We start from the raw sequence: 13,447 nt of genomic DNA on the forward strand, positions 1-13,447 counted from the left end.
GAGATGCGGGATAACAATTTTCGTGAAAACATTTCTTCGACATTTATCTCGCATGTCCGATGTCCGATTCGAGAGAATTTTATTTTATTACGCCGAGTGGCAAGATGCGTATCAGTGCTTACATTGCAACACGGGTGAAAGAGAAGAGAAAAGTGAGAGCAAATATAGTGATAATGCTTTAGTAAAAACGAAGAAAAATATAATCGAATTTCACGAAGGGTTACCGCGCCCGGAAGATTATTCTAACGATCCGCTTTCTCCGAAATTGATGATAATCGATGATCTTATGAGGGAATCATCTTCGTGCGACGCTATCATGGATCTATTTACCAAAGGAAGTCATCATAAGAATCTCAGCGTTATACTCATTTCGCAAAATCTTTTCCATCAGGGGCGTGGGCAGCGCGACATATCTCTCAACGCGAATTATATAGTAGTTTTCAAAAATCCACGCGATCGTGCGCAAATTCGTCATTTAGCACGCCAGGTATATCCCGACGATCCAAAATTTATGGAAGAAGCGTACTACGACGCTACCTCGAAGCCGCATGGATATTTACTGCTCGATTTGAAACAATCGACTCCAGACGAATACCGATTTCGCACGTGTATTTTTTCGGAGGATATTCTACATTACGGCCCGTATTCAGAACGCGCTTATAAAGATGTTAGTGCGTTGTTATCCAATAGAAGTATCTGTTTTACATAAAACAGATACTTCTATTGGATAACAACGCACTAACATCTTTATAAGCGCGTTCTGAATACGGGCCTACGTCTACATACCACGTAAATCAGTCATTAGAGCCGGAAGCGTATAAAAGAACGGTATTCGCACCCGCGAGTTGTAGTTGTGCGACTACGGCGCAATGGTGAAAAAAGCAGACCCTAACAAAACATCATCGACGGCGACATCGAGGAATTTATCGAATAGCGCAATAAAGACTACAAAACGTTGCATCGGAGAAAGGAACCTGTGTCTCTTAAAAACTGTATGCTATTTGAAAAAAAATCAAAGAGCGGCGTTTTTACGTGATGCCGACAATAAATTTGTAAAGTGTATTCAGGAGTGTATTTTCAATACGCTCGAAGGTAACGTACCGCTCGAATCTAGCGAAAAAAAGCGCTTGTCCAAGCATAAAACGACTTTACGTCGCATCGCGGCAAAGCGGGGTATGAAGACTAAAAGAAAACTGTTGGTACAACGCGGAGGATTTTTATCCTATATTATCGATTCTATACTCGGTGCTTTATTATCACGGATTATCGGCGAGTGGAAAGAAATACAATTCTTTATATCCATTGTGAGGAAAAAATAATAATATTTGGAAAAGTATTAAAAATGGAAAAGGATAAAAAATGGTTTTAATTTCTACGGATAATCTCGAAAAAATGCAACGAATGCAGCAGCAACACAATTAACAGTCGGAAAATGTTAATAATACGGAAAATGATAATAATAAATCTGTACGGACACCGGGAACCCCTTTATCGCGATTCGATGCGGCGATGTGTCGTATTCTCAATCTCTCGACTCCCACCGACGAGGGTAAAAAATGGAAAATGTATAAAGAAGTACTTCAACGTTATCTTTACTTTGTTCGGGATGCAAAAAAGCGTTTTCGCAAAGATTCGCGTGGGGCTTTAAACGACGACGCTGATGATAAAACTGAACAGGATGAGGACATGTACTTGGAAGATGACGATACCGCTGAATTTACGCATACTTTAATTAGTAGCGTTGGAGATGGAGGCGACGCTAATAGTTTCGGGAAAAAACGCGATCAATCGGCGGAAATGATTAAAAATATAATCGGAAGTGTGCCGAAAACTTATCGTTACAAAGCTCACACGCTATTGAAATATTTACTCGATGCCCCGTCGTCAAAGATCGGTTGGGATAGACAAGGACTCGTAACTATAAACGGTGCGGTTGTAACGGGTTCGAATATTAGCGATCTCATGAATGACGCGATACGCGAGAGAAAAACAGTAAAAACAATCGGAAGAATTCAGTTTACGCGATTACTGCACGACATAAACACACCTTCTCATAGGAAATCGTAGTTTTTTACACGCGGGCAAAATAGCTCGTCGTATTAAAAGCAGCGAATTAGCACCTGTTACTTCCACTCCGAAAACTCGTCGTTCACGTAGCAGGTTAAACGAGACGGTTGTATCCGAAGGAGATACGGTATTTATATCTGCCGATGAGGATGAGGCCGATAAAACATTAGCAAGGACGAGAATTCCCCGACAAAGAAAGCAAGAGGTTTTATTCGGTTGGAGCAGATTCTAATAAGATGGAACTCGAAAAATTATATTACGATCCTTCGCACTACGCTCGTTATTCAGCGACGGTCAATTTATCACGAGCGGCTAAACCGAATTTCTCGCGTAACGAGGTTGTCGACTAGCTTAAATCGCAAGACGCGTACACGCTGCATCATCCAGTACGTCGAAAATTTTTGCGTTTACATTATAACGTGACAAATATCGATGATCTATGGGAGGCGAATTTGATCGATCTTCGTAATCTGAAGAGTTATAATGACGGATATTCCTATCTACTGGTGGTTATCGATGTACTTGGCAAATTTGCTTGGGTAGAACCTTTACGCGATAAAACTTCGGCGTACGTGATAGGCCTTTCAGAACATATTCTCGAGAAACAAAAAACGTTTACCTGTATACCTACAAACCGACAGAGGTAAAGAATTTATCGCGAGTGCTGTACAAAAATTCTTAAAAGAAAAAAACATCTGTTTTCATGTAGCTCGTAATCCTGATATTAAAGCAGCTATAGTCGAGCGTTTCAATAGAACACTTAAGGAGAGGATGTGGCGTTATTTTATGCATAAAAATACTCGTCGTTATATCGATATTTTGCAGGATATTGTTCACGCTTACAATCATACTCGTCATTCTAGCATTAAAATGCAACCCGCGGCCGTTACGTTGGAAAATGCGCGTATCGCACGAGAAAATATGAATCGACGTTGGAATATCAATGTTGATGATGCTGAAGGGAGAAAAAATCGCGGACGCAAACAAAAGTGTAAATACAAAGCGGGCGAACTCGTACGCATCAGTAGAGCAAAAGCAGCGTTTGAGAAAAGATACGAGGCAGGTTGGAGCGAAGAAATATTTCGAATTCATCGCGTTCTCGAATGGAGAAGACCTCCTATATACAACTAAGTGATTTACAGGGCGAGGTTATAGACGGGATTTTTTACGAGCAAGAATTAACACATGTTATTAAAAACTTGCGAGAGGGAGAATTTATCGTAGACCGTGTGATAAAAACCAAGGGACGAGGTAACAATAAACAATTACTAGTTAGTTGGCGGAGATATCGTTCTAAATTCGATTCTTGGATACCAGCCTCGAGTTTAATATCGAAATAAGAGGGGAAGAATTTTACATAATTCTCCCGAGCAATAGTAGCATGCGATACTTTCCGGAAAATAAAATAACGTGTTTCATCACCGAATTACCTCAGCGTATAAACTTAAGCGGTCGTTGGGAAGTAGCGCTCACGGAGATCCAGTTTCCTTTTTACAAATACGCCTTGGAGAAGGTACATTACAATTCCTCAATGTTAGAAGGAAGAACGAAGAGATAATTCTTGTAGACGATGCCGAAGTATCGCCAGGCGTTTATTCAAGTATACACGATATTATAGAAACGATAAATTACGCGTCCAAATTGGTAAACTCGCATATCGTTTGGGAATTAAAAGTCGGAGGTAGAGTTGTTATGAAACTTTCTTGTGTAGAAGAGAAATGCGACATGGTCCATTACATATATTTTTCCGACAAACTTTGTCGATTACACGGTTTTGATATAGACGGTAAAAAACGTTCACACTTACTTTTCCCGTCATTTCTTTTTGCACTCGATGATATCGAGTATATAATAGCCGACAAACCAGCTAGCTTGATGCGAGGCATTCCCGTCTTTTCGTCTACTGTGACATTTACGAGCCTTATATCACGGGTGATGTACAATCGCCTCTTCTTCGAATAATCGCACTCGACGCTCGAAATGATTATTCGTTTGCATCTAGCCAGATAAGCCATTTTTCGCCCGCACAATACACGCTTGCGTCAAACATGTTTCCGAACAATCGAAATACCATAGATATAAGAGACAACAGGGGGAAGGTATACCATTCGAATTCGGAACGTTGACTGTGACTTTGCACTTTAGACGTATCGATTAGATATTATAAAATACACGGAATCTGCGAAAGAGAAAAAGCGCATTTAACCGTTCATTATTATTATTATTAATGGACTATTACTCGGTATATCGCGACGAATTACAGAACGGAGGTGGTCGCGGCGGCGGAATTCCGCGAGTTTTCGTCGGATCGCCCTATCAACGCGGTCACGGAATCGGTAGTTTTCTCGGGGGATTATTCAGACGCGTACTACCATATTTAAGTAAAGTCGTACGAGCTGTGGGGAAAGAAGCTTTACGAGCCGGTGTTAATGTAATCGAAGATGTCGAAAATAATACGCCATTTAAGATAGCGGTCAAACACCGTTTTGGAGAATCGCGAGACAAATTCAAGAGAAAAGCCAAAGAAAAAATAAGTAGTCTAATGAAGGGCTCGGGATATAAGTCTGATGCGAAAATGCATGTAGCTCAGTTCCCTTTTGTCGGACTTGATAATTACATCGCACGATCCGCAATAACATCGGCTCGTAAGCGACGACGAACGAGTAAGAAAATCAAAGCGGCTGGGAAAAAAAGAACGAGTACAAAAGCACAGAGAAATAAAAAGAAGAAGAAAAGTCATACGGTTGTGAAAAAAAGACTTAAGACGTCTGCGAAATGACGTAAAATCGGTAAAAAACGTACCGTATCCGATATATTTTTTTAAGCGGTTATATTCGAAGCATTCTAAAGTAGGTGATACTATGCCGGTTCTAACGCAGGTCCTCTCAGGGGGGGTGAGGCGCGAGGGGGTTCTCCGGGGCGCGGGGGAATGACGTCACGCATAGCGCGAAGAGAACGCGTGCGAGAGAGAGGGAACGATAGCGCGAGGAGAACGCGCGCGAGAGAGAGGGAACGATAGCGCGAGATGATCGCTTACGAGAGAGATAGCGCAAGGGATGGGAGCGCAAGGGAAAGACGTGTAAATAAGTACATTTTTTTTCAATTAAAATATATAAAATTTATTAAAGTGTAATAATACATTTGTGTGTGTGTGTGTGTATGTGTGTGTGTGTGTGTGTATTAATATAATAATAATATAATAAAAATTTAATTTAAATATATAAAAAATTAAAATTTAATATAAGGGGGAGAGGAGGGGTGATGCGCCGGGCTAAGGGGGAGGCCGCTCCTGGAACAGAAAAAAGATAATAATATAAGCGTAATTACAATAAAAAGAACACTTACATCTTTCCATCCATTCCTGTTCCTCATCATCATCCTCTTCTTCTATAACCCAATCTTCTGGGATCCACTCTTCCTCTTCTTCTACAATGTCGTAGGGCTCTTCCCCGAAAAGCCGCCGCAGGTCGAAAATATCATCAACCTAGCGATGGCAACTCTCCGGGATGTCGCCCCACATATCGGAGAAATCCTCCCTCTTAGCGCGACGCACCATCCGCACCCACTGTCTTTGTTGAATATTGACGAAACCGGGAATTTTCATTTCATCCTGGAACTATAAAACGATCTATTTAAAAATACACACAAATTTTTTCACAATTTTTTCATAAAATATTCACAAAACACTACTTACGTTCCAGGTAAAATTCATGTTTAACACGACGATGCACAATATATCCATTAATTTAGTTTTCCAATCCTTGTATATCGATACGCGATCCATTTCTTAACACACTTCTTCTCGACTCGCAGACGGTTCAGAACCTTATGACGAGGCAACGAGGTCTTGGTACGAGATCGTATAGTAGAGATGTGGCATTATCACCATATCAAAAACGCGTCGTAAGACAAAAGTATACGCGGTCCCATGCATTTATCGCAAGTATAAGCAATATTATATTACATACCCGGTTGATAAACGATATAAACAGTACATATGCCTATGTCCGGTTTATAAACAATATAAACAGCCGCATTGAAGACAACGCGTGCGAGAGAGAGGGAACGATAAATTCTTATAACTAGCGCGAGAGAGATAGCGCAAAGAATGGGAGCGCAAGGAAAGGCGCGTAAATAAATACATTTTTTTTCAATTAAAATATATAAAATTTATTAAAGTGTGTGTGTGTGTGTTAAAATATTTAATAATATAAAATTTAATTTGAAAATATATAAAATATAAAAAATATATAAAATATAAAAAAATTAATATAAAATATATAAAATATAAAATTTAATATATAGGGGAGGAGAAGGCTAAGAGATGGCCGCTCCTGGAACAGAAAAAAGACATACATTTGAATAGTTTTTAATAATTTATTTTAGGACTTTTGATGTATTATAAATTGTAAGTTACTTACAACATTATCCATGATCCATTTATTTAATTTGTACAAATGGGACACATGTTGCACGGTATTATTTGCCACAAAGATTTTTTACATTCTTTGCAAGACATATTAGATAAATGTTCATAATATGTGCATCTATGTTCCCGAACAAAACCAGCTTTTAAGAATAGGAATGATAATCTATAGAAGCACTCGGTACAATATTTGGACTCATCTTCCACATAGTAGTAGGATATACAACACATCTTCGTTTGATCCAATGCCATTATTTCAGTCAAGTTTAAATTTCGATGTTTAGTGTGTATTAGTCCATCACTACTATCACTCTCATAATCACTGTCTGCTAAGGGTTCTAATTCTATATCAGCCTCATCCTCGTCTAGATTATCAATTTCCATTAGATTATCATCCTCAATGATAATAACATCTTCATCATCATTGTCATCATTGATGATAATAATATCTTCATCATCAATGTCATCATCGATGATAATAACATCTTCGTCATAAATGATAATAACATCTTCAGCCATTGCACAAGACCACCGAAACACAGAAGAGCAACGAAAAAAATATTTGGATCCACTTCTTCTTCACTTTTTGATAGATACCTCTCGACTCGCGCACTGCTAAACTCTTTGTGATGAGGCAACGAGGTCTCGGTAAGAGATCGTATAGTAGAGATGTGGCATTATCACCATATCAAAATCGCGTCGTAAAAAGTATGTGTGGTCCCATGCATTTATCGCAAGTATAAGCAATATTACATGCCCGGTTGATAAACAATATAAACAAATGGACCACTCGAGTGTTTATGGGGTCCTCCGGTACTTGATAATATAAACACTTCAGAATCATCTTCCACATTTTTTCTAGGAAGAATTGCAACGTATCAGCGCCGATGTTCGGCTGCTTTGTATTTTTGTTTCCGCCGCTCATATATCAGCGCCGATGTTCGGCTGCTTTGCGCTCTCGCGGTACACCCCCTCACCCCCAATATAAGTAATTCTAGATTTTTTTCCGTTCGACATATTCTTATCTCTCTCTCATTGAATTACTCGTCGCGCGAATTTATAAACAATATAAACAAATGGCGTTCCAGAATCATCTTCCATATTTTTTTCTCGGAAGGAATGCAACGCATCAGCGCCGATGTTCGGCTGCTTTGCGCTCTCGCGGTACACCCCCTCACCCCCAATATAAGTAATTCTAGATTTTTTTTCCGTTCGACGTATTCTTATCTCTCTCTCATTGAATTACTCGTCGCGCGAATTTATAAACAATATAAACAAATGGCGTTCCAGAATCATCTTCCATATTTTTTTCTCGGAAGGAATGTAACACATCAGCGCCGATGTTCGGCTGCTTTACGCCTTTGTTTTAAAGATAAGAAAGGATTAGACGAAATATATAAGGAGGATTGAAGCGCATCAAATCATAGTACGTGATTTGAACGCCCATCGACACGTCGGTTGTATAGCGGTGTTCTGTTAGAAAGATTTTGTGCGATTAATGTATAAAAATGGAAGTAGACGAAGAAGATCACGCGTTGTCGGCTGACAGTGATTGCATTAGTGACTGCAGTGAGAACTCCACGGAATATATCGACAAAATAGTGTCTGTTGCAGAAATTAATGCTCTAAACGGACGTACAAAATTTTGTATCATATACTTTTATTATTCCACGGGTGGTGCTTTAGCTGTATGTCCTTCGTGTATGATTGCATTGCAAAGCGTGGATAGCCAAATGATGTATGCTGTTCGAAAGCATAAAATTGAGACACTTGATGCGATGGATGGCCGATTCCGTTCAAGCTGTAGGGAGCCGTTGTATATAAGATTTCCGTGCAATAAGTGCCCAATTTGCACGCTGTGAAAAAACATTGAATAAGACTGTGTAAAGTGTGCGAGCAACGTGAGAAAAAATTAATTTTAATGTGGATAATTTTAATTATAATGTGGTCGATGATGAATATTTTGATTATTGTAAAGATGATATCATCGATACTCTGGAGGGTAAAAAAAATTTTTTGAACAACGAATTTGATGTGCAACGAATATCACCGGTGCATTTTCTACGCGATCGCGAACTCAGTTTACGCGTATCACGAACTAGTAACCACGTTGTCGGACAAAGGGTCTGTATCCAACATGAACCTGCTTATCACTGGCCTTACTCCGTGAGAGAAAAAATATACAGACGAATGCTTGACGAGTGCAAGAAAGAAGAAGAATTTAGCTATGAAAAGAACTATTACGGCTATACGACGAGCATTATACGGAAGATTCTGTGTTTCGGCAAAGCTCTGTGCATTAGTATTTGTATAGATATTGGAAAGCGCGTAGAATTGGTGATAATGAACAATTTGCGTCCTTCACAGTATAGGCGTTGGAAATATCCTAGACATGAAATAATGTTCCGAAAAAATTGTGACAATACCGATGATGATGATATGAAAGTTTTGCATTGTGTTCATGGAGATGTCTTAGACCGATGCTTTCAACATTATAAACGTATGAATATGCTCTCTAACGTTCAAGATAGCGAACGGTATTGCTTATCGTGTGCAAAAGTCACGTGCAAGTGCTCCGTAGAAAACTGCTACGTAGTGTTTTAAAAGTGTGAAAAAAAAAGACAGGAAAAAAATGGAAAACATCGAGCAGACTGAACGCGACCTGGTGGAGCAGTCCCGCCAAATTGCCACCTTGGGCGAGTATTTTGCATGGCTGCAGCGTTGCGAGGAATTTATCAAACAGCTCGAAGAACGCAGTCGTGTCAAGCGTCCGCGACTCTCGATCGGAAGTAGACAGTCTCTGGTGGCTAAAATCGCGCGACTCGAAGGTGCAAAGACTCAATTGCAGAGACGGTTTATACCCAGCGGTGGTGATTACAGCGGCGACAATAACGCGGAAAGACTCGTTTGGCGAGAGATCGATACCGCGTTCGATAGCCGTATTCTAACCGGTGATTAACGCAAACTATATCGAACCTCGTCAATTTCTCGAGGATGCCAAAGACATCGTACTCGAGCAAGTGCAAGACGTTATAAAAACACACAACAGTGTAAAAGTGAACACTATATTCAACGGTGAATTTGTGTCGGGTGATAAGCGTGCGAATAAAAGTATCAATACGAGAAACTGTGAACTCTTTCGCACATCCGATTTACACGAGTGGTACGAGCGCCGCGTTATCGAGCCCAACCTAGCATCGTTGGAAGAATTTCAGGAACGCGATAATGGCTGGGCATTGTCGCGAATACAGAATTTGACTGTTAATGTAAATAAATATAATCCTATGCGCGCGGGATGTTATATTAAATTGCCGCGAGAAATTACGGCGAAGAAAGCGGTAATTAATGTACAATCCAGAGACAATGCGTGTTTCGCGTGGGCAGTGGTCACCGCTCTATACCCCGCTGAAAGAGACACGAATCGGGAATCTTCATATCCTCACTATACGACGGTGTTAAATGTAGAAAATATTGAGTTTCCGATGACGTTGAATCAACTAAAAAAGTTTGAACTTGCAAACAATATCTCCATCAACGTCTACAGCATCGAGAAAGAGAACAGCATTGTCCCGATACGTCTTTCGGAGCAGAAACGGGATAAACATGTCAATTTGTTGTACATGGAAGACGGCAATAGCGTCGGACATTTCGCTTGAATCAAGAATCTATCGCGACTTGTCAGTTCACAGTTGAGCAAAAAGGATCACAAGAAATATATCTGTGATCGGTACGTATAATTTAAATAGTTTATGTAATTATAAAATATAATGCATTGCATAAATCTTTAATTTAAATATTCTTTTACAGATGTTTACACTACTTTAGTTCGAACGACAAGTTGCAGTCACATACGGTAGACTGCGGAAAAATAAACGACTGCGCTATCCGATTGCCGAGCGATAAGGACAAGTGGCTCGAGTTCAACAACTACACGAGGAAAGAGCGGCTTCCATTTGTGATCTATGCCGACTTGGAATGCGTTTTGGCCAAGATGGAGGAGGAAGAACAGCAAAATTTGTACCAGCACCATCGGGTATTTAGTATAGCGTATTATATGCATGGTTCGTACGACAACTCGTTATCCGTTTATAATTCTCGCCGTAGCGCCGATTGCGTTTCATGGTTCACCGAAGAACTTAAAAATTTAGCAATTCGCGTTAAGACTATTTTAATGACTACAAATGTCCCCATGGTAAATTTAACATCGGATGAGTGGGAAAAATTTCACAGCGCAACGCATTGTCATATATGCGAAAAACCGTTTACGCAAGAAGACGATACACGCATACGCGATCATTGTCATTTGACCGGGCGATATAGGAGTCCCGCGCACTCAAATTGCAATCTAAATTACAAAGAATCATTATATATTCCGATAGTCTTTCACAATTTATCAGGTTACAACGCACATTTCATTATCGAGGATATAGCCACAGTGTTCGAAGGGGAAATCGAATTACTTCCGATAACCAAGGAAAAATATATATCGTTTACAAAAACTGTTAAAGTCGCACAAGACAATTGGAAAAATTATGTAAAATTACGCTTCATCGATTCGTACAAATTTCTTACGGCAAGTCTCGACAAATTGGCATCTTTTTTAGAGAAAGATAAACTCAAAATTTTAAAATCGAAATTTCAAAATTTATCTGCAGAAACTTTCAGTTTATTAACACGGAAAGGCGTCTTTCCGTACGAATACGTCGATTCTATAGATAGGTTGCAAGATACATGTTTACCACCGCGCGAATCGTTTTACAGTTCTTTGACCGGTGAAACTATATACGAGAGCGATTACGCGCACGCCGAAAATATCTGGACGCGATTCTCAATTCGAACGCTGGGCGAATATAGCGATTTGTATCTCAAAATTGACGTCTTGTTATTAGCCGATATTTTTGAAAACTTTCGCGACAGTTGCATCAAAAGTTACGGACTCGACCCCGCGTATTATTATACTCTCCCCGGATACACGTGGGATGCCATGTTGAAGCATACCAAGATTACGTTCGAATTGCTTACCGACATCGATATGGTCATGTTTATCGAACGCGGTATACGCGGTGGTCTGAGTCAGTGTTCCAACAGATACGCGCGTGCTAATAACAAGTACATGCAACAATCGTACGATCCATCGAAACCATCGTCGTACTTGATGTATTTCGATGTAAATAATTTATACGGATGGGCAATGTGTCAACCGTTGCCCTATGCCGATTTTCGATGGGTCGACGACGTGTCGAATTTTGACGTAGCATCGATCGCATTAGATTCGCCTACGGGTTATATCCTCGAAGTCGATCTCGAGTACCCGCAACATCTTCACGATACGCACACTGACATTCCGTTTTGTCCGACACGCGACAAGCCGCCCGGCAAACGGCAAGACAAACTCCTCGCAACGTTAAAAGATAAGAAGCGTTACGTGATACACTACCGCAACCTACGGCAATGTACGCGACACGACCTTCGCGTTACAAAAATACATAGCGTATTACAATTTACACAATCTCCGTGGCTTCGCAGTTATATTGAATTAAATACACAGTTTAGGACACTCGCGAAAAATGATTTTGAAAAAAATTTATATAAACTGATGAATAACGCGGTATTTGGCAAGACGGTGGAAAATGTGCGTAATCGTGTCGATGTAAAATTATTAACAAAGTGGGGCGGACGATACGGCGCAGAAGCAATGATAGCGAAACCATATTTTCATAGTAGAAGCGTCTTTTCGGAAAATTTGGTTGCCATAGAATTACGCAAACTTAAAGTGAAATTTTATAAACCAATCTATGTCGGCATGTGCATACTAGACATTTCTAAAACGTGCTTGTACGAATTTCACCACGAGTACATGTTTCCTCTGTATCGCGACAAATGCCGGGTAATGTACACCGACACAGATAGTCTAATATATCATATTGGGTGCGAAGATGTCTATGAAAACATGAAGCGCGATATCAACCGATTTGATACGAGCGATTATCCAATTGATAACGCGTACGGTATACCGCTCGTGAATAAAAAAGTACCGGGTTTAATGAAGGATGAAAATAACGGTGCGATAATGACCGAATTCGTCGGACTTAGAGCAAAGATGTACGCGGTAAGAGTGGACGGGAAAAAGGATACGAAGAAGGTTAAAGGCGTCAAAAGTAATGTCGTAGCGCGTAATATAACCTTCGACGATTACACGCAGTGTTTGCACGATGAGATCGAAATGACGCGACAGCAGTCATGTATAAGATCGAAATTGCACAAAGTATATACCGTCCGCGAGACGAAAATTGCTCTGAGTCCGTACGATGACAAGCGGTATATCGTACCTGATTCAACTGACACGTTACCATTGGGACATTATAGGATACCTTTGTAAATAAATGTATATTTTGTTTATTATTAATTGTATATATTTTGTACATAACCATGTATATATTTTGTATATTTTTATATTTCATATAGTTTTATGTAATACATATCTTACACATTTATATTTCATATATTTTTATGTAATGCATATCTTACACATTTATATTAAGAATAACACTACATACATAATACTATTGAAAGAAATATTAATAAAGATTTTATATTTTATGTATATTTTCATTTTTTTAAATATATGTCATACATATTTTTTTCCTGAAAATTAAAAAATAAACATTGCATGAATTAAATCACATTGTCCTTATGTATCCAAGAGTTGTGCGAATTATCAAATCCCAGCCATTTCACGTAAACCTCGTCACCCCTCCTGCGCAGTACTTTCTCCACGAGATATACGTCCGGATAATTCGCGCGACTCGTGCTCGTAGAACGCTCCAGCGATAGATTTTTTGCGATAATCCTCAAGTAGATAGCTTCCGGGATTAGTATGCTGCACTTTTACAATTTTAAACACCTCGGTTGTCTAATTTGGCGTGTAACCCTTCTCGAAAACTGTCTTGTACT

The 13,447-nt window shown here is 39.6% G+C and overlaps 1 protein-coding gene and 1 pseudogene across 1 annotated transcript; both read left to right on the forward strand.

Moving 5' to 3' along the window:
- The first annotated feature begins 8,001 nt into the window (after positions 1 to 8,001).
- On the forward strand, positions 8,002 to 10,923 carry LOC145964683 (uncharacterized; annotated as a pseudogene).
- A 546-nt stretch (positions 10,924 to 11,469) lies between these two features.
- LOC145963628 (uncharacterized) lies at positions 11,470 to 12,319 on the forward strand. The gene is made up of 2 exons (XM_083085728.1): positions 11,470 to 11,941; positions 12,310 to 12,319. Exons 1-2 carry the CDS (start codon positions 11,478 to 11,480, stop codon positions 12,317 to 12,319), a joined length of 474 nt encoding a protein of 157 aa, XP_082941854.1. The 5' UTR covers positions 11,470 to 11,477.
- Positions 12,320 to 13,447: the final 1,128 nt, after the last annotated feature.

The sequence above is a fragment of the Camponotus vicinus genome, unplaced genomic scaffold (assembly GCF_025532165.1).
Source record: "Camponotus vicinus isolate PSW18456_S1 unplaced genomic scaffold, iyCamVici1.0 SCAF_13, whole genome shotgun sequence".
Taxonomy (NCBI): Eukaryota; Metazoa; Arthropoda; class Insecta; order Hymenoptera; family Formicidae; genus Camponotus; species Camponotus vicinus.